We start from the raw sequence: 25,528 nt of genomic DNA, 5'->3' as shown, positions 1-25,528 counted from the left end.
GTCTATGCCTGCAATGTGGGAAGCCGCTAGGCGGGAGAGATGAGTCTCTGCCCATGCCATCAACCTGTCTGTCTCCCGAGAGACATGCCGGCTCCTCATGCCCCCTTGGCGATTGATGTAGGCCACAGTGGTCGCATTGTCTGAGAGTATTCGGACTGCGCGATGATGGACGAGAGGTAGGAAGCGTTTCAATGCCAGACGCACTGCTCTGGTCTCCAAGTGATTGATCAGCCAAGTTGCTTGGGACAGCGTCCACTTCCCTTGCACAGAACTCATCTGACACACCGCTCCCCAGCCAGAGAGACTGGCGTCCGTCATGACGATTACCCATTTCGGGATGTCCAAAGGAACACCCTGGAGAAGATGAGACAGGTTGAACCACCACGAGAGACTGTCCTTGGCTCCCTGCGGGAGAGGAAGGATGGCTTGGAAGTCCCGAGACACCGGCTTCCAGCGGGAGCGCAAGGCGCGCTGTAAGAGACCATCTTCGGGCACCCTGCAGCACTTCTCCACCGCCATGAGAAAAAAAAAAAAAAAAGAAAAAACACCAGAAACTGAAAAGGGAACAGCAATGTGAGGGAGAGACCAGATCGGAAGCCCCACCCCCCGACATTATCAAGGGCAGGACCGACCGTTGAAAGGCGCCTTGCCACCAGGCGCCCTCGAACTGAGAGCCCACCCACCATCTTTGGGCACCCTGCAGCACTTCTCCACTGCCATGAGAAAAAAAAAGAAAAAACACCAGAAACTGAAAAGGGAACAGCAATGTGAGGGAGAGACCCGATCGGAAGTCCCGCCCCCCCCCGTCGTCATCAAGGGCAGCACCGACCGTTTAAAGGCGCCTTGCCACCAGGCGCTGCGCGCTGAAGGGGCGTGACAAAGGGGCCCTCCCCTTTGTGCACCCCTTAGTGCAATCCATAGTGCAAATGGCAGTTAATATCTTTGCAATTGAATGTCTCTCTTTTGTTTAATATACTTCCTGTTATGCCTTTTGCTCAATTGTTAAAAATCTTGCATTTTGAGCTTTTGTAAACCGTTATGATGGCTTTACCGAATAAGAACATAAGAAGAAAATGCCATACTGGGTCAGACCAAGGGTATATCAAGCCCAGCATCCTGTTTACAACAGTGGCCAATCCAGGCCATAAGAACCTGGCAAGTACCCAAAAACTAAGTCTATTCCATGTTACCATTGCTAATAGCAGTGGCTATTCTCTAAGTGAACATAATAGCAGGTAATGGACTTCTCCTGCAAGAACTTATCCAATCCTTTTTTAAACACAGCTATACTAACTGCACTAATCACATCCTCTGGCAACAAATTCCAGAGTTTAATTGTGCGTTGAGTAAAAAAGAACTTTCTCCGATTAGTTTTAAATGTCCCCCATGCTAATTTCATGGAGTGCCCCCTAGTCTTTCTATTATCCGAAAGAGTAAATAACCGATTCACATCTACCCGTTCTAGACCTCTCATGATTTTAAACATCTCTATCATATCCCCCCTCAGCCGTCTCTTCTCCAAGCTGAAAAGTCCTAACCTCTTTAGTCTTTCCTAATAGGGGAGCTGTTCCATTCCCCCTTGTCATTTTGGTAGCCCTTCTCTGTACCTTCTCCATTGTAATTATATCTTTTTTGAGATGCGGCGACCAGAATTGTACACAGTATTCAAGGTGTGGTCTCACCATGGAGCGATACAGAGCCATTATGACATTTTCCGTTTTATTCACCATTCCCTTTCTAATAATTCCCAACATTCTGTTTGTTTTGACTGCCGCAGCACACAGAACCGACAATTTCAATGTGTTATCCACTATGATGCCTAGATCTGTTTCTTGGGTTGCAGCACCTAATATGGAACCCAACATTGTGTAATTATAGCATGGGTTATTTTTCCCTATATGCATCACCTTGCACTTATCCACATTAAATTTCATCTGCCATTTGGATGCCCAATTTTCCAGTCTCACAAGGTCTTCCTGCAATTTATCACAATCTGCTTGTGATTTAACTACTCTGAACAATTTTGTGTCATCTGCAAATTTGATTATCTCACTCGTCGTATTTCTTTCCAGATCATTTATAAATATATTGAAAAGAAAGGCACTCCACTGCCCACTCCCTTCCACTGAGAAAATTGTCCATTTAATCCTACTCTCTGTTTCCTGTCTTTTAGTCAGTTTGCAATCCACGAAAGGACATCGCCACCTATCCCATGACGTTTTACTTTTCCTAGAAGCCTCTTATAAGGAACTTTGTCAAACGCCTTCTGAAAATCCAAGTATACTATATCTGCCGGTTCACCTTTATCCACATGTTTATTAACTCCTTCAAAAAAGTGAAGCAGATTTGTGAGGAAAGACTTGCCCTGGGTAAAACCATGCTGACTTTGTTCCATTAAACCATGTCTTTCTATATGACGGTATATAAAACTCAACAAATAAATAAATAAATAAATATGTGCAAACGCCCAGGAGACCAGATCAATGGTGGAAGCCATGGATCCCAGGACCTGGAGGTAATCCCACGCCGTTGGAAGCGAGAGACCGATGAATCACTGTATCTGAGCTATGAATGTATGAGCCCTGTCCGGGGGCAGAGACACATTGCCCAGCGCTGTGTCGAAATGCGCCCCCAGGAAGTCCAGAGACTGAGATGGAGAAAGGCTGCTCTTGGCAAAGTTGACCACCCAACCGAGGGAGTGAAGAAGTGTCAACACCTTGTCGACCGCCCGGTGGCACTGGGCAGAAGACTTTGCCCGAATGAGCCAGTCGTCCAGATATGGGTGCACCAAGACTCCCTCCCTCCGGAGAGCGGCAGCTACTACTATCATAACCTTCGTGAAGGTCCGAGGAGCGGTCGCAAGACCAAAGGGTAGAGCCTGGAACTGGAAATGCTGTCCCAGAATCTTGAATCGCAGAAAACGCTGATGCACTTGGAGGATGGGAATGTGTAGATAAGCTTCCATCAGATCCAGGGAGGCCAAAAATTCTCAGGAGTGTACCGCCGCTATCATGGAGTACAAGGTTTCCATCCGAAAGTGGGGAATCTTGAGGGCCCTGTTGACCATCTTGAGATCCAAGATCGGGCGGAAGGAACCTTCCTTCTTGAGGACTACGAAGTATACCGAATAATGTCCCAGGCCTACTTCCAGGGGTGGGGACCGGACGAATCGCTCCGAGAGCCAGAAGCTTGTCGAGTGTCTGCCGGACTATGAGTTGTTTCTGGACTGGGCCACATGGAGAGAAGAGGAACCTGTCCCTTAGCGGCCGAGCAAATTCTAACGCGTAGCTGTGTCTTAGAATATCCAAGACCCACTGATCTGACGTGATATTGACCCACTCCTCGTAGAAAAGGGAGAGACGTCCCCCTAACCTGAGGATCGGGGAGTGGGCCGGCATAGCTTCATTGTGAAGACTTGGAGGACGTCCCCTGGGCTGGACCAGAGCGGGGCTGTCTTTGGGCACGAAAGGACTGAGTCCAGGATTGAGATTGAGAGGATGGCTGACAAGAAGCTGCAGTCCTTGCCTGGCGGAAATGACGTTGATTCCTGAATCGGCTTCTAGTGAAATTAAAAGACCTAGAAGAATGAGGGTGATCCTCTGGCAGTTTGTGTACCTTATTCTCTCCGAGGGACTTGATAATCTGGTTCAGATCCTCTCCAAATAGTAGCTTGCCCTTGAAGGGTAGGGATCCCAGCTGCGACTTGGAAGAAGAATCCGCCGACCAGTTGCGAAGCCAGAGGAGGCGTCTAGCCGAGACTGCAGAAACCATAGATCTGGCCAATACTCTCAGAATGTCATATAGAGCGTCTGCTCCATATGCTATGGCGGCCTCCAGGTGGTCTGCCTGAAGTGCTTCCTCAGGAGGCAACTCCTGGGAGCTGAGCAGCTGTTGAAGCCAGCGGAGGCCTGCACGCTGAACGAAGGAACTACAAATGGCCGCCCGGACCCGAAGGGCGGACACCTCGAAAACTCTCTTAAGATAAACTTCCAGCTTTCGATCTTGAAGATCTCGCAAGGCTGCACCACCTGTTACTGGAATGGTAGTTCTTCTCGTCACTGCTGAGACTGCAGAATCTATTTTGGGAACCTTAAGAAGATCCAGGAAATAATCAGGGAGAGGATATAGTTTATCCATGGCCCTGCCGACCTTGAGGGAGGTCTCCGGAGAATCCCATTACCTGGATAACAGTTGAAGGAATGTGGGTTGGGAAGGAAAGGACCTACACGGCGGACGTAGACCAGCCAGAAGGGGGTCCCCTTTCTTCGCTGGTGGATTAGGCTCAGGCGGGTCCTGAGGGGCCTCAATGTCCAATTCTTGCAGGATATGTGGAATAAGGGGGTCCAGCTCATCCCTCTGGAAGATCCGCAGGACTCTAGGATCATCCCCTTCCAATTGAGCCGTAGTTGAAGGTTCATCCGGATCCAGGTCCTGCTGAGGAACAGACCCCCCCGCAGAGGGGTGTACCAAACAGACCCTCGGAGCACTTGAGGTGGTCGGAGGTACCCCTGGTCCCGGGACCGCTGACACTTGGGCACTCCCCACGGTCTGGGCATTTCCCAAGACCTCAGTGGATTCAGCCATTCTGGGTACCTTAGAAGGAGGTCCCACCAAAAATTCCTGGGGCTGGCCCATTCTGGCCAGGTAAGCATTGTGAAGCAGGAGAACAAAATCTGTGGAAAACGGAGGTGGCCCCGATGGAGGAAGAGTGGGAAGATCCCCTGATGGAGGAAAAGGCTCCAGAGGTGGAACGGGTGTCAAAACCGGCGGCTGAGATGAAAAAGGAGCGTCCTGCTCTTCTCCTGTTAGCGCCGGAGCAGCCGAGTCTGGAGACAAAATGGCCGCCGTTCCCGCGGTCAGCGGGATCGGGGCTGGCCCCTGAGCGTCGAGGCGCGCCAGAAGACGAAAACCAAAGCGGCTCGGCAGTTGAGAGGGCCCCTCCCCACCAGGGAGGCAAGCTGTGCAAATCCCCTCACGGGAGACCGTTGACCCGGGCTCTCCACAAGTGCAGCACCTGGACAAACAAGGCATGGGAAACCCCGATGGAGCCGCGAGGGAATCAGCTGTTCTTAACGTGAGAAACAGGCAAGGTTTAAAGCTACGGGAAGCGGGAAAAACCTCTGCGTCAGCCTGTTCTTCCTCACGCTCACCAGGTTCATGGCTGTTAAGAAGCGGGTAATAAAGGAAAATTAGTTCTTACCTGATAATTTTCGTTCCTGTAGTACCACGGATCAGTCCAGACACCTGGGTTGTGACTCCGCACCAGCAGGTGGAGACAGAGTAAAACTTGACGGGCTCCCTACATATAGTAAGGTACCACCCACAGCCCCTCAGTCGCACGTAATGTCAAAGCCAGATAAAGGCAAAAACTAAGTAACTAAGGAAACACCATAATTGAGGGCCGATTCACAACAGCCCCTTGAAATGGAAACGGCAAACCCTCAGAACCATAAGGAACCATGGTCGGAACATCAAATGCAAAAAACTTCAAAATGCAAATGGAAAAATACTGAAATCAACCGAGCAGACTCTCTCGAGCAGACTCTCTCTCTTCTGAAAATGAACAAAAATTACAGACGGGCGGGAGCCTGGACTGATCCGTGGTACTACAGGAACGAAAATTATCAGGTAAGAACTAATTTTCCTTTCCCTGTACGTACCCGGATCAGTCCAGACACCTGGGATGTACCAGAGCAAACTACTTAGGGAGGGAAGCAGAGAGTCCCGCTTGGAGAACACTCGCCCCAAACCCCTGAGACTCAGCAGCCTGGACATCAAGCCTGTAATGTCTAGTAAAAGTGTGCAACGACTTCCATGTTGCCGCTCTGCAGATCTCTTGCGTGGACACACGAGAAACCTCGGCCCAAGACGTGGCGTGCGCCCGAGTCGAATGAGCACGGAGCTCCTTGGGCGCCAACATGCCCCGCAACAGATATGCCGAACCAATTGCCTCTTTGAGCCAACGCGCAATCGTGGCCCGTGAAGCCGCAGACCCCCTGCGAGACCCGGAACAGAGAACGAACAGGTGGTCGGAAACCCGGAAGGGATTTGTAACTTCCAGATAACGAATTAGAATCCTACGAACATCGAGCTTCCTGAGCTCCTTCGATCCCTTGTCCACAGGATCCTCGTTCGAAAACCCTGGAAGATCCACCGACTGATTCAAGTGAAACGCAGACACCACTTTGGGCAAGAAGGAAGGGACCGTTCGCAGAGAAACACCCGTCTCCGTAAACCGCAAAAACGGTTCTCTACAGGACAAAGCCTGCAGTTCCGAGACACGACGAGCGGACGTAATAGTGACCAGAAACACAGTTTTCAAGGTGAGATCCTTCAATGTCGCTCGCTTGACCGGTTCAAACGGCGCTCCACAAAGAGCGGAAAGCATGCAGTTCAAGTTCCAGGAGGGGCATGGATTCCGGACCGGTGGACGGAGATGTTTGGCCCCTCGAAGAAAACGCGTCACATCTGGATGGCAAGCCAAGGACACCCCTTGGACCTTCCCTCTAAGGCAACCAAGAGCAGCCACCTGGACCTTCAGGGTACTCCAGGACAGCCCCTTCGAGAGGCCCTCTTGAAGAAAAGCGAGGACCTCGGGCACCGCTGGCCGAATGGGGTGAACCTTGTGAGAACTACACCAGTCCTCAAAGACCGTCCAGACCCGCATATAGGTTAAGGACGTAGACTGTTTTCTAGCTCTCAACAACGTAGTGATCACTGCCTCGGAGTACCCCTGAGTCCTCAAGCGCGCCCTCTCAAAAGCCAAGCTGCGAGACAAAAGTGATCCACGTCCTCCAAACAGACGGGTCCTTGACGAAGGACGCCCGCTTCTCCTTGAAAACGAAGCGGGTTCTCCGCCGCTAGACGTAGGAGATCCGCGAACCACGGATGCCTGGGCCACCAATACCACGTCCCCCGGATGCAACTCGATTCGCCGTAGAACCTTGCCTATCAGGGGCCACGGGGGAAACACATAAAGCAATATGTCCGTGGGCCATGGAAGCACTAGTGCATCGACTCCTTCCGCGCCCCGCTCCCTCCGACGGCTGAAGAACCGCGGAGCCTTTGCGTTTTGCACGGTGGCCATCAGATCCAGACGTGGCCGACCCCACCTGGCACAGATGAGACGATAAGCCACCTCCGGTAGCTCCCACTCTCCTGGATCCAGCCGATGACGGCTGAGGAAGTCCGCTTGGACGTTGTCGACGCCGGCAATGTGAGACGCCGCTATGCTGCTGAGGTGACATTCCGCCCAGCACATCAACTGACTCGCTTCCTCCGCCACTTGCTGACTCCTTGTTCCGCCTTGACGGTTGATATAGGCCACCTTGGTCGCGTTGTCCGATAGGACTCGGACCGCCTGACCCCGTATCCACGGAAGAAAGGCTCGTAACGCCAGCGCCACCGCCTTGGTCTCTAACCGATTGATGGACCACTGCGATTGCTGGCCCGACCACAGACCTTGCACCGAGCGTCCCCCACAGACCGCTCCCCAACCCGAGAGACTGGCATCCGTCGTGACCACCATCCAATTGGGCAGGATCAGAGAAACCCTGCACGTCAGATGGTTGGGGCAGAGCCACCACTGCAGGCTGGCCCTGGCGCTGCCTGTGAGGGGCAGCGGTCGCTGAAACTCCTCCGATACCGGCTTCCAGCGGGACAGTAACGCTGATTGTAACGGTCGCAGATGAGCGAAAGCCCAGGGTACCAAGGCGAGAGTCGATGCCATGGAACCCAACACCATCAGGTAATCGCAGACCAAAGGGCATCGCAGGGCTAAGAAGCGCCTCACCTGTCCCTGGAGCTTGAGCACCCTGTCCTGCGTCAGGGACACCGTGGCTCTCTCGGTGTCGAACAATGCCCCCAGGTATTCCAACCTCTGGGTGGGCTGAAGATGACTCTTGGCCACATTGACCACCCAACCAAGCGACCGCAAGAGCTGCAGGACCCGGGAAATCGCCTGTCGACACTCGATCTCGGATTTGGCCCGAATGAGCCAATCGTCCAGGTAAGGGTGAACAAAGAGCCCTTCCCGTCGGAGCTGAGCAGCCACCACCACCATAACTTTGGTGAAAGTGTGTGGCGCCGTTGCTAGACCGAAAGGAAGAGCCCGGAACTGATAGTGTTTGCCCAGGATGCAAAATCTCAAGTACTGGTGATAGGCTGGCCGAATCCCTATATGGAGATACGCCTCTGTTAGATCCAGTGACGCCAGGAATTCACCTGGACGAACCGCTGCTACTACCGAGCAGATCGTCTCCATCTTGAAACTGGGAACCCGAAGGCACCGGTTGACCCCTTTTAGATCGAGAATTGGACGGAACGTCCCGTCCTTCTTTGGAACCACGAAATAAATGGAGTACCTTCCCATGCCCCGTTGTCTCAGAGGAACGGGAGTAATGGCGCCCAGGGCTTCCAGGCGTTGGAGGGTGGCCCGCACGGCCGCTCGCTTGGAGATAGCCTTGCAGGGAGAAACGAGAAACTTGTTCCACGGTAGACGTACAAAATCTAACGCGTAACCAAGTCTTATCACGTCTAAGACCCACTGGTCTGAAGTTATCTTGGTCCATTCCTCGTAAAACCGGCCTAGTCGCGCCCCCACATGCGGGACGGCCTCTGGAATCAGGGACGAAGAACGAACCAGTCGCGTATCATTGGGCCGATTTGGACCCCGATCCCGCCGAGGGTCCACCTGATCTGTTGAATCTCTTCCCCCGAAAGGACTGAGACCAGGTGAAGGATCTGGCCGTGCCAGATCGGTAGGACTGTCCAGTCCCCCCTGATCTCTGTGGCCTCTGGCGACGGTTAGCCCTAAAACGGTTCCTTGAGGAAAAGTTGGGCCTAGGTCTTGGCCTGTCCTCCGGCAGCTTAAAAGCTTTGTTCTCACTGAGGAACTGCATGAGATCGTCCAGCTGCTTCCCAAAAAGCAACTTTCCCTTAAAAGGCTAGGATCCTAAATGAGCTTTAGAAGTACCGTCAGCGGCCCAATTACGAAGCCAGAGGAGACGGCGAGCCGATACAGCCGACACCATAGCCCTGGCCGAAGTTCTCAGTAAATCGTGCATGGCATCAGCGCTATAAGCGATTACCGCCTCCAGATGGTCCGCCTGAGAGGCCTCCCTATCGGAAAGACCCGCATTCGCCTGTAAGATTTGGGCCCAGCGGAGACCAGCCCGCAACGCAAAGTTGCTGCAAATGGCAGCCCTGACACCCAGGGCCGAGACTTCAAAACCTTTTTGAGCTGTCCCTCGAGTTTCCGAACCTGGACATCTCGAAGCGCTGTGGCGCCTGTGACGGGAATGGTCGACCTCTTGGTGACTGCCGACACAGCGGCATCCACGCGAGGAAGCCGCAGTAGCTCCAAAGCATCCTCCGGCAGAGGATATAGCTTATCCATGGCCTTACTCACCTTGAGGCCCAGCTCCGGGGTGTCCCATTCTCGGAAAAGAATGTCAGAGGCAGAAAAATGGAAAGGAAACGCCACCGTAGGGCCCGCGAGCCCCAGAAGCACCGGATCCATCCTAGGTCCTTGGTGGGTTTCCACCGGCGGGGCCTCCACTCCAATTTCGTCGAGGATCGCCGGAATGAGAGGGGAAAGCTCCTCCCTCTTAAAGAGACGGACGACCTTGGGATCGTCTCCATCCCCCGTCAGCGCGCCCTTGCCCGCGCCCGGCTGCGCTGGACCATGATCATCAGGCCCCTCAGGCCCTCCAGGCGCCCCCGAGACCGACCGTTCCTCCTCCGAGGAAGTGGACTCCGAATCCGCGTCCTGGGGCGCACCTCGCGCCGGTCGCTTATCCTTCGGGGGTACCGACTTGTCTCTAGGGCGGGCCGACCTCTTCCGGGAGCGAGAACGTCCTTCTTCATCCCCTGGCACCTTCCCGTGCCTGCGCCGCGTCCTCTGATACTTCGCCAGCTTTTTCAATAAAAAATTAAAATCTTCCGAAAAAGACTCTTCCGAGTCCGAGTGCCCCTCCTCCGAGCCCCAATCAGCCGCATTGGAGGCACCCCGAGGCGCCCCCGCCGAGGCCTGAGGCTGGGGAGAGAGCGGAGGAGGCTGGGAGCCATGTTCCATGGCTCTCCTGGTCGCCTCGTGGACGGACGACAAAATGGCCGCCGTTCCCGGATCCGGCCCCCCCTCCTGAACTGAAACAACGCGCGGCGGCGAACGGGACGCCCGGGTCCGACCCCCCCGATCGCCTCCGGCGAGGCAACTAGAACACATGCCGTCCCTCGAGACTCACGTGCGCGCGGAACCGCACGCGCGGCAGGCAGACCCGACGGGCATCTCGGCTGAGCAACTAACCCAAAATTACGCCGCCGCACCAAGAAAAACGCCCCCCCCCCCCGAACGAAAAACCGTCGCGCGGGAGAGAGAGAGAGCCGGCGCAGAAAATAAAGAAACCCTTTTTTTTTTTTTTTTTTTACTTCGTCCACTGACCAGGGTGCTGAAGGCCTCCGGGCTCCACCGGGGTGAGTGAACCGGGCTCCTCGGTGTCAACCCCAACACTGCTGCCAGAGGGGCCGGGTCCTCGACCCCAGCAGCGGCCTCTACCAGGGGAGGATGATCCCCTCAGGATCTGGCAACCCCCCTGGGAGACACCTCCAACGGGAGCTTCCTGACAAATCTTCCTGCATTTCTTTTTTTTTTTAAATTAAAAATAAAAAAGGGAATCCGCTATCCTCTTTTTCTTTTTTCCTATCTATCCCTGACTGGCTAACTCCAACCCCAGGGATCCCAGAGACTGTGGGTGGACCTGCCCCATCTGCTGGAGACAGAGAAAGACTGAGGGGCTGTGGGTGGCACCTTACTATATGTAGGGAGCCCGACAAGTTTTACTCTGTCTCCACCTGCTGGTGCGGAGTCACAACCCAGGTGTCTGGACTGATCCGGGTACGTACAGGGAAAGGGCCGTCTGCCACGAAAGGACTGCGACCAGGACTGCGCACGAGAAGACCCCCTCGCAGAACCGCCCCGCCCCCGAGGAGCGAAGCGACGCTGGCCCCTGAAGCGAGAGGCCGCGAAGGATCGGGAAGACTTAGGGTGGTCCTCTGGGAGCTTATGGACCTTGTTGTCAGCCAAGGAGTCCATAAGCTTCTCGAGATCCTCGCCAAAGAGCATCTTACCTTTGAAGGGCAGCGTGCCCAGCCGGGTCTTTGAGGACTGATCAGCCGACCAGTGGCGTAGCCAAAGGAGCCTCCAGGCCGCCACTGCCGAAACCATCGCCTTCGCCTGGACACGGACCAGATCGTAGAGGGCGTCCGATATGTAAGCGGTTACTGCCTCCAGACATTCGGCTTGTTCTGCCTCACCTGGTGGAAGCTCCTGGGCGCAGAGTAACTGTTGGACCCACTGGAGGCCCACTCGTATCATGAGACTGCTACAGCAAGACGCCCGGACCCTGAGGGCCAGAACGTCGAAGATGCGCTTCAGGTGAGCCTCCAGCTTACAATCTTGTGAATCCTTCAAGGCTGTGGAACCTTCCACGGAATCGTGGTGTGCTTGGCCACTGCAGAAACATAAGAATCCACCGATGGATATCGCAACAGCTCCAAGCCCTCCTCCGGGAAGGGATAGAGCTTATCCATCGAACGCCCCACCCAAAGCGCACCCTCAGGAGCCTCCCATTCCCGCAGGATAAGGAGCTTAAGCATGGGGTGGAAGGGAAAGGCCGAGGCCGGAGCCCGGAGCCCTCCCAGAACCGGGTTCATACCCTTAGGGAGCGAGGCCATGAGATTATCCACGGAGGGACTCTCCAGACCCAGCTCCTGCAAAACAAAAGGGAGGAGGGGCTCTAATTCCTCCTTACGAAAAAGACGGAGGGCTCTAGGGTCATCCCCCTCTAGGGGGGGGCATCCGCCAAATCCGAGGAAGCAGCGGGGTCCGAGGACACGGGAGACACCGGGGGGGGGGGGGGGGGGGGGGGGGGGGGAACCCCCGGGACCACCCACACCCGAACTGGTCCCTGGGGCTCCGCGGCCGGTCCAGTGGTCAACGGCGCTGAACGAGGGATTTTGGGCGGGGGGGGGCAAGGGGGGCTTTCGTCCAGCTCATGCAGGCTAGCTAGATAAGATTTGTGCATGAGGAGGATGAAATCCACTGAAAAAGGGACCCTGGTTTTGGCGGGGGGGGGGGCGAGGGAAGGTCAGGAACCCCCTCCTGGGCACCCGCGGGGGCCAAATCTAAAAAATCTGGCCCCCCAGCCCCAGGGAGCACTGAAATCGGCCCCGATGAAAAATCCAAGATGGCGGCCGTTCCCGGGCTCTGCCGACCCGGGAAAGGCCTAGCCATGCCGGGAGGAGTGGAGCCCCGGGCTAAATTTGCTTGTCCTGCCAAGGAGGGACCTTCCCCACCCGGCAGGCAAGCAGTGCAGAGGCCCTGCCGCGAAAAACGCGAAGAGGGCAGCCCACAAGAAAGGCAGGCTGCCAGCCGGGACATAGCTAAGCCGCGGCTGAAGAAAAAAAGCTTGATTGACAGCCTGCACAGCAGGAGAGCAGGCGGGAAACCTGCTGCCTTCTGCTTCTCTGGCTGCCGGTTCTAGCCCTACTCTGACCAGAAAAAAATAAAAAAGCTGGTCAACTGCTGCAAATAAGTTAGAGGTAGGTGAGTACCTGCAACTTATTGAAAGTTTGAAACTTTTAAACTCCTTTTTTTTTTTTTTTACTGAGCGCAGCAGCGGGTTAAAAAACCCTCTCGGCAGCCAGAGGGGGAACGAGGCCCGGAGAGCGTCTGTCCCCACACCTGGAAGTGTCCACGGACTCAGGACTATGCAGGGAACCCCCTCCTGCAAAAGGGGCAAAGCCCCCCTGAGCCAGGCAAGAGCTGGGAGACGGACGTCTCCCACACAAAAACAGTAAAAGCACTAAAAGAAGGCAAAATTTCCTTCATTGATTTTTTCCTTTGTTTCTAAAACTAGCGGGAATCAAAACTACTTGCTTGAGCCGAAAAAGAAAGCAGAAGAGGCTGACTAGCCTACAGCAGAGAACCGAAGGGGAGATGCTGCACCTGCTGGAGACAAACGAATACTGAAGCGGTAGAGGATAGGCTCTGTCCTGATATAGGGCATCCTTCAAGTTTTAGTCTGTCTCCACCTGCTGGAAAGGAGGCTCAACCCACTGTCTGGACTGATCCGGGTACGTACAGGAACAGTGAAATCAGGCTCCTTTGTCTCCTGCAGCCCTGAAACAGGAGCTGCCGATATTCCCAAGATGTCCGCCGTTCCCGCGGTTTACCGACCCGGGAACGGCCTGGCCATGCGTCTGGAGGACCTGCCCCGGATCACTGCCGAGGAGGGGCCTTCTCCCCCCGGCAGGCACCCCGAACAAAGCCCTTCGTGGGAGAGCCGAATCTAAGCCTCCCCGCAGGCAAGGCACAGGTTAGAACGCGGCATGAGAAAAAAAACCCGGGAGGCAGAGAAAAGATACAATCAGCTGAGCTGCAGTGCCTGAAGAAGCGTATGCAGGAGAATGAACCCTGCTCGCTCCTGTCTATAAATAAAGCTGCCGAGGTAAACCGGGTATCTGATAAGGTAGAGTGCCACAAGACTCACTTTAATCCTTTTTTTTTTTTTCAACTTTGCAATGCAGGGGAATGAAACGTCCCTGCTGGCACCGCTGGGGAATGAAGCGTCCCAGGAGAGGGGCAGCTGTCTAGGGGTAGTGACTGGACCACCAGTATCGCCCCAGAGCAAAGGTTCACCGGGAATAAGGAGCCTAGGCTGTATCACACAAGGGGCAAGGCCCCCCTAGGCTCCCCAAGAGCGAGGAGACAGCGCTGTCTCCTGAAGAAAACAGAGCCAAATATTTATTTTTTTTAATAAACTTAATTTAAGAGAACAATAATACTTGCTTGATCTTGACAGAAATAAAGTAAGAGAACCCCACAGGGCAAAGGCTAAGGAAGAAAACCAGGGAACCACAGGGTGAGCTGCCTGCATCTGCTGGAGACAGACAAATACTGAAGGGATGCAGGGTAGGCTCTGTCCTGGTATAGGATACCTTTACAGTTTTGGTCTGTCTCCATCTGCTGGTCAGGAGGTTCAACCCATGGTCTGGACTGATCCGGGTACATACAGGGAACCTGGCAGTTTTCAAAGCAAACTTATCTGCATAAATTTACTTTTAAAATTCTGGTAAACTCTGTGGGTACAAAGTACTTACATGAGCTGTTGAAAATTACCCTTCCTAAGAATAATAAATATTTTAAGTTATAAACATTTTGGACTGCTCAGATCCCCTTTTCAGTCCTGAAACAAGCCCTGGATAGGTTAAATAGATTCACTTAGAAATGTGAGGTGGAAAACTAAGTTTCATGCTATTCTTTGAAAAACATAGCATTCAGAATCAATTTTGGAAGACTGTATTTATGAAACTTAAGAACTTTTAATGTTTGCTTATCTTAAAATACCACTATCAAAGTGCATCCCTCCAAAATATTAATTTTAATGTGGAATTTGGAAAAGAAATTGCAGATAGAGTGAAAAAATGGTTACTAACATTATTTGAAAATAGTTTACCACTTCTTGTTCTGGGCACAGATACTTCAAGTTCAGAGGTTTTATTTATCAGCTGTTCAACCTATAAGCGGAAATAATGACATGTGAAAGGCTCAGAACATGAGTTTCAGAGATCCAGAATTTAAAACATATGTATCCAATTAAAGAAAGAGAAAAAGTCGCATGCTTAAAGAAGAAAACTCAGAACATGAAATGAGCTTGTTCTTATACCTGGGAATTGGACTCTGCCTGTAGACTGTGGCTTTCTCCTGACTTCACTGTCATATCTTCTTCACAAGTTAAACTTAGTTCTAAAACATATTCATTCAATTAAAAAAATTAGTGTAAAAGAGCAAATTTATATCCCACCCTGAATATTCTGAAGGGTATAGGATAGCAAATGTTGCTTACCTGATGTAACAGGTGTTCTCACAGGACAGCAGGATGTTAGTCCTCACAAATGGGTGACATCGAGGATGGAGCCCAACCACGGAAAACTTCTGTCAAAGTTTCTGGAACTTTGACTGGCCCCTACTGGGCATGCCCAGCACGGCACCAACCCTGCAGCCAGCAGGGGTCCCCCTTCAGTCTTGTTTCAAAGCTACAGGCAGTGCCAAAAAATAAAATAAGAAAAATGAACCCAACACCGCGGGGCGGCGGGCAGGTTTCGTGAGGACTAACAACCTGCTGTCCTGTGAGAACACCTGTTACATCAGGTAAGCAACATTTGCTTTCTCACAGGACAAGCAGGATGGTTGTCCTCACAAATGGGTGAGTACCGAGCTGAGGATGTCTGAACGTGCAATTAGGTAACTAGGGCCTGTAACTCACTAACCCTGCGAGCTGAAGTGATAGCCAGAAGAAATATCACTTTCCATGTGAGATATTTAAGGTCACAGGAGTGAAGAGGTTCGAAGGGTGGTTTCATTAGGCGACCAAGAACCAGATTAAGGTCCCAAGATGGGGCCGGAGGACGTAAAGGTGGCTTCAAATGGAGCAAGCCTTTAAGAAAGCATGTTACAAGGGGTTGTACTGAAATAGGGACACCCCCGATACCTTTATGGAAGGCGGCTACCGCACTGACATGCATTCTAATGGAAGAGGTCTTTAGACCTGATTCTGACAAATGCCAAAGATAGTCCAAAAATTTAGGAATTGGACAGGAAAGGGGATCAAGGGACTGCGAAGTGCACCATGATGTGTACCTTTTCCATTTGTAGGAGTAAGATTTTCTTGTGGAAGGCTTTCGTGAAGCGATGAGGACACGAGAAACTGAATCCGATAGGTTAAGTGGTTGAAGGACTAACCTTTCAACATCCATGCCGTCAGGGACAAGGCTTGGAGATTGGGATGGAGGAGGTATCCGTCGTTTTGAGTGATCAGATGCGGGTCCGTTCCCAGGGGAATGTGTCTGCGGATGGAGAGATCCTGGAGTATGGGAAACCACACTTGGCGTGGCCAGTGCGGTGCTATCAGGATCATGGTTCCCTTGTCCTGACGTAGCTTCACAAGAGTCTTCGACAGAAGAGGAAGTGGAGGGAATGCATAAAGCAGACCAGTTGTCCACGGGAGGGAGAATGCATCCCTGGGCCGAGAGTGCTGAGACCGAATGAGGGTGCAGTAATTGGCCACTTTGTGGTTCTGAGAGGACGCAAAGAGGTCTATGTGGGGATAACCCCATTTCTGGAAAAGAGAGGTCGCTACCAAGGGATTGAGTGACCACTCGTGTGGTTGGAAGACACGGCTCAGCCGGTCTGCCAAAACATTTTCTACTCCCGGCAAGTAGGTGGCCCTGAGGTACATGGAACGGGAGAGGGCTTCTGCCCAAATCTGTGCAGTTTCCTGACAGAGAAGGAAGGAGCCTGTGCCTCCCTGTTTGTTGATGTACCACATGGCCACCTGGTTGTCCGTCTGAATCAAGATTATGTGATTTGATAGGCAATCCTGAAAAGCCCGGAGAGCGTATCGGATTGCTCGAAGCTCCAGGAAATTTATCTGGTGTTTGGCTTCCTCTAGAGACCAGAATCCTTGAATTTGTAGACCGTTTACATGGGCTCCCCAGCCGAGGTTGGAAGCGTCGGTGGTGAAAATTATTTGAGGATCTGGTGGGTGAAAGGGCAAGCCCTGTAGGAGGTTGGACTGATTTTTCCACCAGGCAAGAGACAGACGGAGTGCATCGGTGATGCGAACAATGGTCGACAGAGGCTGAGTGGCTTGGATCCATTGTGATTTCAGAGTCCATTGCATGACTCTCATGGCCAGACAGGCCATTGGAGTCACATAAACTGAGGAGGCCATGTGTCCCAGCAGAATGAGAAATTGGCGAGCTGTTGCTGTAGGTTGAGACTGCAACTGGCAAGCTAGGGACACAAGGGTTTGAACACGTTGATGAGGAAGGAAGGCTTTTGCCTGTAAAGTGTCCAAGTCTGCTCCAATGAAGGATAAGGTTTGAGATGGGAGTAAGTAGGATTTCTCGTAGTTGACAAGAAATCCTAGAGAAATTAGAGTTTGGATTGTCAGGGTCAGAGAAGACCGAGCGGTTTGCTGGGTTGTGGCCCTGATCAACCAGTCGTCCAAGTAGGGGTAGACATGGACGCCTGCCTTCCTGAGGAACGCTGCAACCACTATGAGATATTTGGTGAAAACTCGTGGTGCGGATGCTAGGCCAAATGGGAGAACTCGGTATTGATAGTGGTTTTGGCCTACTAGAAATCGGAGGTATTTGCGATGAGACTGAGTTATCGCAATGTGGGTATAAGTGTCTTTGAGGTCTAGAGAGCAGAGCCAGTCCTCTCTTTGCAGCAGAGGGCGAAGCGAGCCCAGGGTTACCATCTTGAACTTTTCTCTGTGAAGGTACTTGTTGAGAGCCCGTAGGTCCAGGATTGGTCGAAGTCCTACTGACTTTTTTGGGATCAGAAAGTACCTGGAACAGAACCCTAGTCCGTGTTGTGAGAGAGGAACGGGTTCTATAGCGTTGGACTGGAGGAGAAGGGAAACTTCCTGCTCTAGAAGAACAGAGTGGTCGGTAAGTCTCCACGCTTGCAGAGGTGGAGAGTCCGAAGGAAGAGTTAGGAAGTTTAGATGGTAACCTTGTGCAATTATCACTAGCACCCATTGATCTGTGGTGATGCGATGCCATGTTTCTGTAAAGTGGCTTAGTCGACCTCCTACTGGTATGTTTGGTAGAGGGACTAGGCATCTGCTCTCTAAGTGAAAGTCAAAACCCCGACGCAGGGCTTGGTTGCGGAGCTGTTGTGGGCTTTTGCTTTCGAGGTTGGCGAGGCTGAGGCTTTTGATACGGCCTCGTTGACCTAGACTTGGTGTGTGGGGGATAATACTTCCGTGGACGGAAGAATGACTTTTTAGGTTCCCTCTTAAAAGGTTGTTTAGAAGGGAAGTCAGAAGGAATCGATGAAAGCTGCTTAAGGGTCTCGTGATGATCCTTTAATTCAGCAACTATTTGGTGAATTTGCTCACCAAACAAATTATCCCCTAAACAGGGCAGGTCGGAGAGCCTGTCCTGAACCTCCGGGCGAAGGTCAGAAGACTTAAGCCAAGCCCAGCGTCTTGCTGAGATGGCTGTAGCAGATAGTCTAGTGGAAGCATCGAAGATGTCGTAAGATGTTCTTATCTCATGCTTTCCAGGTTCAAATCCTTTAAGTACGAGGGTTTGAAGGTGTTGTTGGAATTGTTCTGGTAAGGTATCTGAAAATTCTTGTATCTGCTTAAAAATGACCCTGTTGTATTGGGTCATATACAGCTGATAAGAAGCTATCCTGGAAATGAGCATGGCTCCTTGGTATACTTTTCTGCCTATACTATCTAGGAACTTGCTCTCCTTGGTAGGAGGTATGGATGAGTATGGCTTCATTCTTTTAGCTTTCTTTTGAGCGGACTCTACCACAACAGAGTGGTGGTCTAGCTGTGGTTTTTGAAAGCCAGGTGCTGACTGTACAAGGTAAGTAGAGTCAGCTTTTTTGTTTACTGGAGCAACAGATCCAGGAGTCTCCCAATTCTTTTTTAGAAGGTCCAGAAAAACCTGATGAATTGGAATGGAAGTGATGACTTTTGGGGCATCCAAAAATTGGAGTAATTCCATCATTTGGTGCCTGTCATCTTGCTCCGATTGAAGCTGAAAAGGGACCAATTCTGACATTTCCTTCACAAAATTTGTGAAAGAGAGGTCCTCAGGGGGAGAACGCTTTCTGCTTTCAGCAGGAGAGGGTGGTGAAGGTAAATCATCGGTATCTGTGGAAGTATCATCACCCCAGGTGTCATAAGGGTCAGGTTGTTGACCTGTAGGACCACGAGGGGGTTGGATACCTGAAGGTCCTGGCTGAGGCTCCGAGAATCCCGAAGGAATCACCAGAGGCATCGAAAATACCTTCGGAGGCATTGGTGTGGGCATCGAAGGCATCGATGGAGCCGATGTGCGTATCGCCCCGGAGGAATGTATCGGTGGCGATGGACGACACGGCATCGATGGGACTACTCCCGAAGGAGGAATTCGATACGGTGTTTCTGCACCCGATGAAATTGGCATCGGGGAGCGCACCGGTGCTGTCGGTGACCCAGGTATCACCGGTGGAAGGGCGGTCATGAGCGCTTCCATCTGGGCGAGCAGCGGTGCCAGCGCTGCTGGAATCGGGTCGGTGACTGGTTCCACTCTCGGTGGTGGAGTCAGTGCCGAAGGAGTCTGGAACCGTTGCATCGCTTTGTCGATGGAGTCCTGGACCAGCCGGTCCAGTTCTTCCCGGAGACCTGGGGTAACAATACCCGGCTCCGCGGAAGAGGGAGGCTGAGGCTGAGCCGGAGGGACCACCGTCACCGGTGGAATCGCGGCTCCCAAACCCCGATGGGGAGAGGGTTGCCTCAGTGTCTCAGAAACAGAGGTGGACGGTGCCACTTCTGATCGAGACTTCTTCGGTGGCGGCTCGGACGGTACCGAGGTCGATGACTTCGATTCCTCAATGGTCCGAGACTTGCGATGTCGATGCTTTTCCCTCCGATCCCCACGATCCTCGGGGGAAGGGACAGGAGTCGATGGTTGTGGAGACGTCGATGGCAGACGGTCACCGGGAGGTTGCCGACAATGGAAGGACTTCGACGGTGCCGGTTCAGAGGACATCGATGCGATGGACGGCGTCGGAGTGTGAGCATGGAGTCCCATCTTCTCCATTCTGGCTTTGCGACCTTTTGGTGTCATAAGGGCACATTTGGTGCAAGTCAGGACATCATGCTCACTCCGTAAACATAAATCACAGACTCTGTGAGGGTCTGTGATAGACATGGTGCGCGTACAATCTGGGCACCGACGGAACCCCGACGCCATGGCCATTGACCAAAAATTTAGCCGCGGGACGGTCGACGGCCAGCAGGCCGCGAAGGCCAAACTCGACAGTAATCGGCGAAAAACGGCAAAAAACTTACCGAAACACCGTGGGCTAAATTTAGATAGAGGAGGGACCCCTGTGGGGCGAATTTTACTTCAAAGAAGTTCGAGAAGAGTTTCCTGTCAGGAATGTGGTAAGAGCTCCTTAACCGCGTGGCTACTGCTGTGCGGAAAAAAGAAGACTGAAGGGGGACCCCTGCTGGCTGCAGGGTTGGTGCCATGCTGGGCATGCCCAGTAGGGGCCAGTCAAAGTTCCAGAAACTTTGACAGAAGTTTTCCGTGGTTGGGCTTCATCCTCGATGTCACCCATTTGTGAGGACAAAACCATCCTGCTTGTCCTGTGAGAAACAAATAACTTTAAATAAATAATAATTTCACAAACTTTTGCCTTTACTCAATAAGTTTCTTTTCATTTAATATATTTTATTACATTGTTTTTCTGCTTTTTAATGGTAATAAAAAATACCAATAACATATGCAAAACCAGGTCTGGCCAAATACCATATTAGTAATTATGGCTGACCCAAAATTACAAATCATCACAGGTGTACAAAAAAACAGATAAATAAAAGAAATAGGTTAAAGCAGAAATAAATTATGATGTGACTCAAAACTGAGCCCATATTTACAACAAAGCATGTTCACGGCTCTGCCAGAATATATAACTTTTCTCAGGTAATAGCCTTCTCAATCTACTATTAAAAAAAGCGAACTTATTTCTTACCTAATAATTTCCTCTTTTTGAATACAATCAGACCAGTCCAGATGATTAGTTATGCTCACAACAACAGATGGAGAAAGAAATCAACTAGCTCGCTGTCTCTCCTTATATGCATATGTGCTGACACCAGCCTTCCAGTATTTCTGTAACAAGCTAACTACGGACAACTTTATTAAACCATAACTCGAATTCCCATTGTCCCCCTTAATTTTTTTTTAGACTTCCAGAGGAACCAGGAAGTAAAAAGTTCAACACCATATAAAACAAAGAATAACTCACCTGCAAGCAGCATGGCAAGTTTGATTTGCAGCTTAGACTTCTGTCTTTCTGTACTTTTCTGCAAACTTCCGAATCAGAGGAGGAGATGGAAACTGTGCAGCATAGGGAGGGTCCTGGACTGGTCTGAATGTATTCAAGGAAAGGAAATTATCGGGTAAGAAGTAATTTCACCTTCATCCAGTCAGACTTAGCCAGACAATTGGGATGTACCCAAGCTAGTCTCGAATAGAGTGGGAAGCTGCCTTAGCTCCTCGCAACACCACCAGTGTGAAAGAGGCTTCCTCCCTGAACCTGACATCTGAGTGGTAATGCTTAGCAAATGTATCTAAGGAAGACCAAGTTGCTGTCTTATAAGTCTCCAAAAGAGAAATCAAACGACGTTCAGCTCACGAAGTAGCCTGTGCCCTCATGGAATGAGGCAGAATATGCTTTGGCAAAGGACTGTTGGAGGCCACATAGGTTGCTGTAATCACCTCCTTAATCTAATGTGCCATGATGGCCCTGGTGGCTGCCTCATCATTCCGAATACCCTTGTAGAGAACAAATAGATGATCCAACCTCCTGAATGCATTCATAGCCTTGAAATACCACAACAGAAGCCTTCTGATATCCAAGCTTGAAGGATCCTATAGTCCTAGGATCCCACCTTCTCACTGAACAAAGGTAAGGAAATTGACTGGTTCAAGTGGAAAGCCGAGGCCACCTTTGGCAAAAAGGAAGGATTGCATGATACCCTGGAGATGAACAAAAAAAGTTCCTGACACGAAAGCACCTGCAGTTCTGACACCCTTCTTGCTGAACAAATAGCCACCAAGAATATTGTCTTCAGGATTAGGAGCTTCAGAGAAATACTCTTGAGGGGCCTTAAATGTGGTCATGCCAAGAAAGTCAAGACCAAATTCAAATCCCATGAGGGCAATGGAATCTTCAACGGAGGCCTGATATGATTAACGCTTCTCAAAAAACGAGAAACATCTGGATGCAAGAAGGGCACACAGACAAAAAGAGAACCTCATCAAGACCCCTCTGAAAGCCTTCACTGGCTCTGGCTGCTCAACAGTGGAAGGGAAGAGCAGGCTGTCACCACTGGAGCAAATGTTCCTTTTTTCTTTAATCTACCAAGGACCCCACTCAGCTGAGGGGGGGAGTGAAAAGTTTAACTTCAGGAGCCTATCACAAGATTCTCCTTTTAGCCTACCAGGCCACAGTCCACGGCATAGGATGCTTACCTACTGTCTGCTGGAGACAAAGAATACTGGCAGGCTGGTGTCAGCACAGATACTTATAAGGAATGACATACAGCAAGCCTGTTGATCTCCCTCTCTCTCTCCATCTGCTGGCTGTTGAGCATAACCAATCATCTGGACTGGTCTGTCTGGATGAAGAAGAATTAATTTAATGAACTAATTAATTTCTGACAGGACAGCAGAAATGGCATTAATATTTGGTGACTCAGCACCTTACCCATGGGAAACAATTAATTTCTGTGTTTTCTTCACTAGTGGATTGGAGCTCTGCAACTGAGAATGTTAACCTGTCAGCTCATTCCAAGAAATCAGGAACCAATTTTTAAGCATTCCTGGGCTGAAGTCCTGCTAGGACTTGAAAATCCAGAACACTTAAAGATGGGTCATAACAGAGCAATAGAACTGTCCCAAAGTGCCCATTGAGGTTTAAAGTTAGTTTGGCAGGTCTGAGAATGAGTTCCCTGGGATGCAGTATCTATCTGTACAAGTTCCTTCTTTCTCCAAGATTCAGTATAATGCCACATTAAGAATTTTCTGCTAATTTACATTCTAGGACTTGGGCCAAGCAGAGGCATTTGTTCCAGGAAATGACACAATTTCTGATCCTGTATTGCTTAATGTATAAATAAGTGGCTTATTAAAGTAAATCAACTACAGTTTTCATGGGAATATATTTATATATCTATTTCCTCTCTAAAACTATATTATTCCAATAATTGTAATTTCGGTGCCCATTCATTTATCATATACATTTCTACTTTGATTGTTTTTTTGCATTCACTACCTAGGAAAATGTGGGAAAAATGACCTCTCAGGAAAGTCTTACAATGCAGCTATTTATTCAACAGACTAGACGGTACATAAAGGTCAACATGACCGGGCAGCAACAGAAAGGTTTGTGGGCTCAGAAATGCAAGTACAACATGCACCATTGCCCACTCATTAGGAGAGAGCAGCAGACCATCAATTTTATTTTAAATCCATGACTTTTTCCTTGATAAAATTAAATATATACTGTGAGCACTAAATCATAGCATTATGTACTCAGAAAAGGAACACAAAATCTAACAAAAAGTTATTTTGCCTATGGCTTGGAATTTAATACACTTGCTTACATTGAATTTCACTTGCCATTTAGATGCCCATTTCCTCAGTCTCTCAAGGTCCTTCTGCAGTTCCTCATACAGTAAAAGAAAATTAGGTCTTACCTCTGTTAATTTTCGTTCCTGTAGTACCAAGGATCAGTCCAGACTCCTGGGTTATGCCTCCGCACCAGCAGATGGAGACAGAGCAAAACTTGTCAGGCTCTGTAATATATTCCAGGGTGCCTCCCACAGCCTGTCAGTATTATGTAATGTCAAAGCAGAATAACCCCCCAGCTGAAAACTAACTATATACATGAAGTTCAACCAGGGAACCATCGGATCACTAAACCCAGCAAGAATCTTGATCCGAAAACCAAATAGCACAGCAATAGGAAAAAACAGCGGACTCTCCGACTTAGTGCAGAAGCGGGCGGGACTCTGGACAGATCCTTGGTACTACAGGAACGAAAATTAACAGAGGTAAGACCTAATTTTCTTTTCCCTGTACGTACAGGATCAGTCCAGACTCCTGGGATGTACCAGAGCTCAGAACTACTTGGGATGGGACCCGGAGAGGCCCGCTCTCAAAACGCCTGCTCCTGAAATGCCGTGCAAATGTATGCAACAATTTCCATGTCGCTGCTCTGCAGACCTCTTGAGAAGAAATCTGGTGACACTCCGCCCAGGAAGCCATCTGAGAGCGTGTCGAGTGTGCCCTCAGCCCTAAAGGTAAAGGGCGACCAGCTAAAAGGTATGCAGAAGTAATAGCCTCCCTCAACCACCGCGCGATGGTGGTCTTAGAAGCTATATTACCCTTCCGAGGCCCATGCCAAAGGATGAAAAGATGATCCGAAAACCCGGAACCATTAGACACTTCCAAATAGCGCAGAAGGGCCGACGCACATCCAGCTTCTTCAGATCCTTGGAGAGGGGATCCAAACTATTTAGTTGGACAAACGCTGGAAGTTCTACGGACTGATTCAAAAGAAATGCCGAAACGACTTTCGGTAGAATGGGGGGAACTGTCCGGAGACTAACTCCGGATCCAGGGATCCTCAAGAAAGGTTCCCAACAAGACAGTGCCTGAAGTTCCGAGACTCGCCTAGCCGAAGCAATAGCCATCAAAAATGCCGTCTTTAACGTAAGATCCTTCAGGGTCGCCCTCTTCAGTGGTTCAAGTGGTGGCGCACATAAGGCCTTAAGCACCACGTTTAAGTTCCAGGAGTGACAAGGAACAAGCAATGGAGGACATAGATGTTTCCCCCCCCCCCCCCCCCCCGGATGTGAGGCCAGTGTCCCCCCGTCTACCGAACCACGTAAACAACCGAGAGCAGCCACTTGTACCCGTAACGAGCTGCAGGACAGGCCCTTGGCTAAACCGTCTTGAAGGAAGGCTAGAACGTCAGACACGGATGCCCGGGTAGCCCTAATTGAACGATCAATACACCACGACTCGAAAATCTTCCAGACCCGAGTATAAATGAAGTGGAGGTTTTACGAGACCGCAGTAGGGTGGCGACCACCGCATCCGAATAGCTTGTGTCTCTTAAACGGAGCCTCTCAAACGCCATGCCGCTAGACAAAGCGATCTACCTGATCGATACAAACAGGGCCCTGATGAAGTAGATTCGGTAACGCCGGCAGACGCAGGAGTTCCTCTAGTGCTAGATTTAGAAGGTCTGCAAACCACGGATGCCGTGGACACTCGGGAGCTACCAGGATGACCTCCATTGGATGATGCTCTATTCTGCAAAGAACCTTGCCGACCAGAGGCCAAGGGGGAAAAACATAAAGAAGGATCGACGTCGGCCAAGGCATCCACCCCCTCCGCCCCCGGTTCACTGCGCCAGGCAAAGGAGCGTGGAGTCTTGACAGTCCAGAAGGTGGCCATCAGGTCCATGGCCGGCTGTCCCCATCTGTCACACATCAGTTGGAAGGCCCTGTCCGACAGCTCCCACTCTCCGGGATCGAGCGGATGTCGATTCAGGAAGTCTGCGTGAACGTTGTCTACCCCTGCTACGTGGAACACGGCGATGTGTAGGAGGCGACACTCCGCCCACTGCATCAGCAAACGAGCTTCTAGCGCCACCGAGCGACTCAAGAGTCCCCCCCTGACGGTTGATGTAGGCTACTGTTGTCACATTGTCTGACAAGACCCTGCCGACTTTCCCTGGATCAGGGGTAGGAATGCCCAGAGTGCCAATTGTACCGCCCTGGTCTCCAAACGATTGATCGACCAGCGAGACTCGAGTGCGGACCAGAGCCCCTGGGACGACTTCCGCAGGCACACCGTGCCCCAACCGGAAAGG

The 25,528-nt window shown here is 51.0% G+C and overlaps 1 protein-coding gene across 5 annotated transcripts in view; it reads right to left on the bottom strand.

Annotated features, from left to right (window-relative positions):
* HORMAD1 (HORMA domain containing 1) overlaps positions 1–25,528 on the bottom strand; it is a 227,635-nt gene that overhangs the window by 60,323 nt on the left and 141,784 nt on the right. For 4 of the 5 annotated variants that reach the window (XM_029581603.1, XM_029581602.1, XM_029581600.1 and 1 more), the window contains 2 exons: positions 14,727–14,806; positions 14,497–14,577 (listed from right to left, as the gene is read on the bottom strand). In XM_029581603.1, the coding sequence (XP_029437463.1) occupies positions 14,497–14,577; positions 14,727–14,806 (161 nt within the window). Of the gene's footprint in view, positions 1–14,496; positions 14,578–14,726; positions 14,807–22,116; positions 22,263–25,528 lie in introns of those variants that run through there. The other variant, XM_029581605.1, reaches the window with a different exon arrangement.

The sequence above is a fragment of the Rhinatrema bivittatum genome, chromosome 16 (genome assembly GCF_901001135.1).
Source record: "Rhinatrema bivittatum chromosome 16, aRhiBiv1.1, whole genome shotgun sequence".
Taxonomy (NCBI): Eukaryota; Metazoa; Chordata; class Amphibia; order Gymnophiona; family Rhinatrematidae; genus Rhinatrema; species Rhinatrema bivittatum.
Note: the sequence above shows the minus strand (reverse complement) of the source record. Positions and strands in the feature narration are given on the sequence as shown.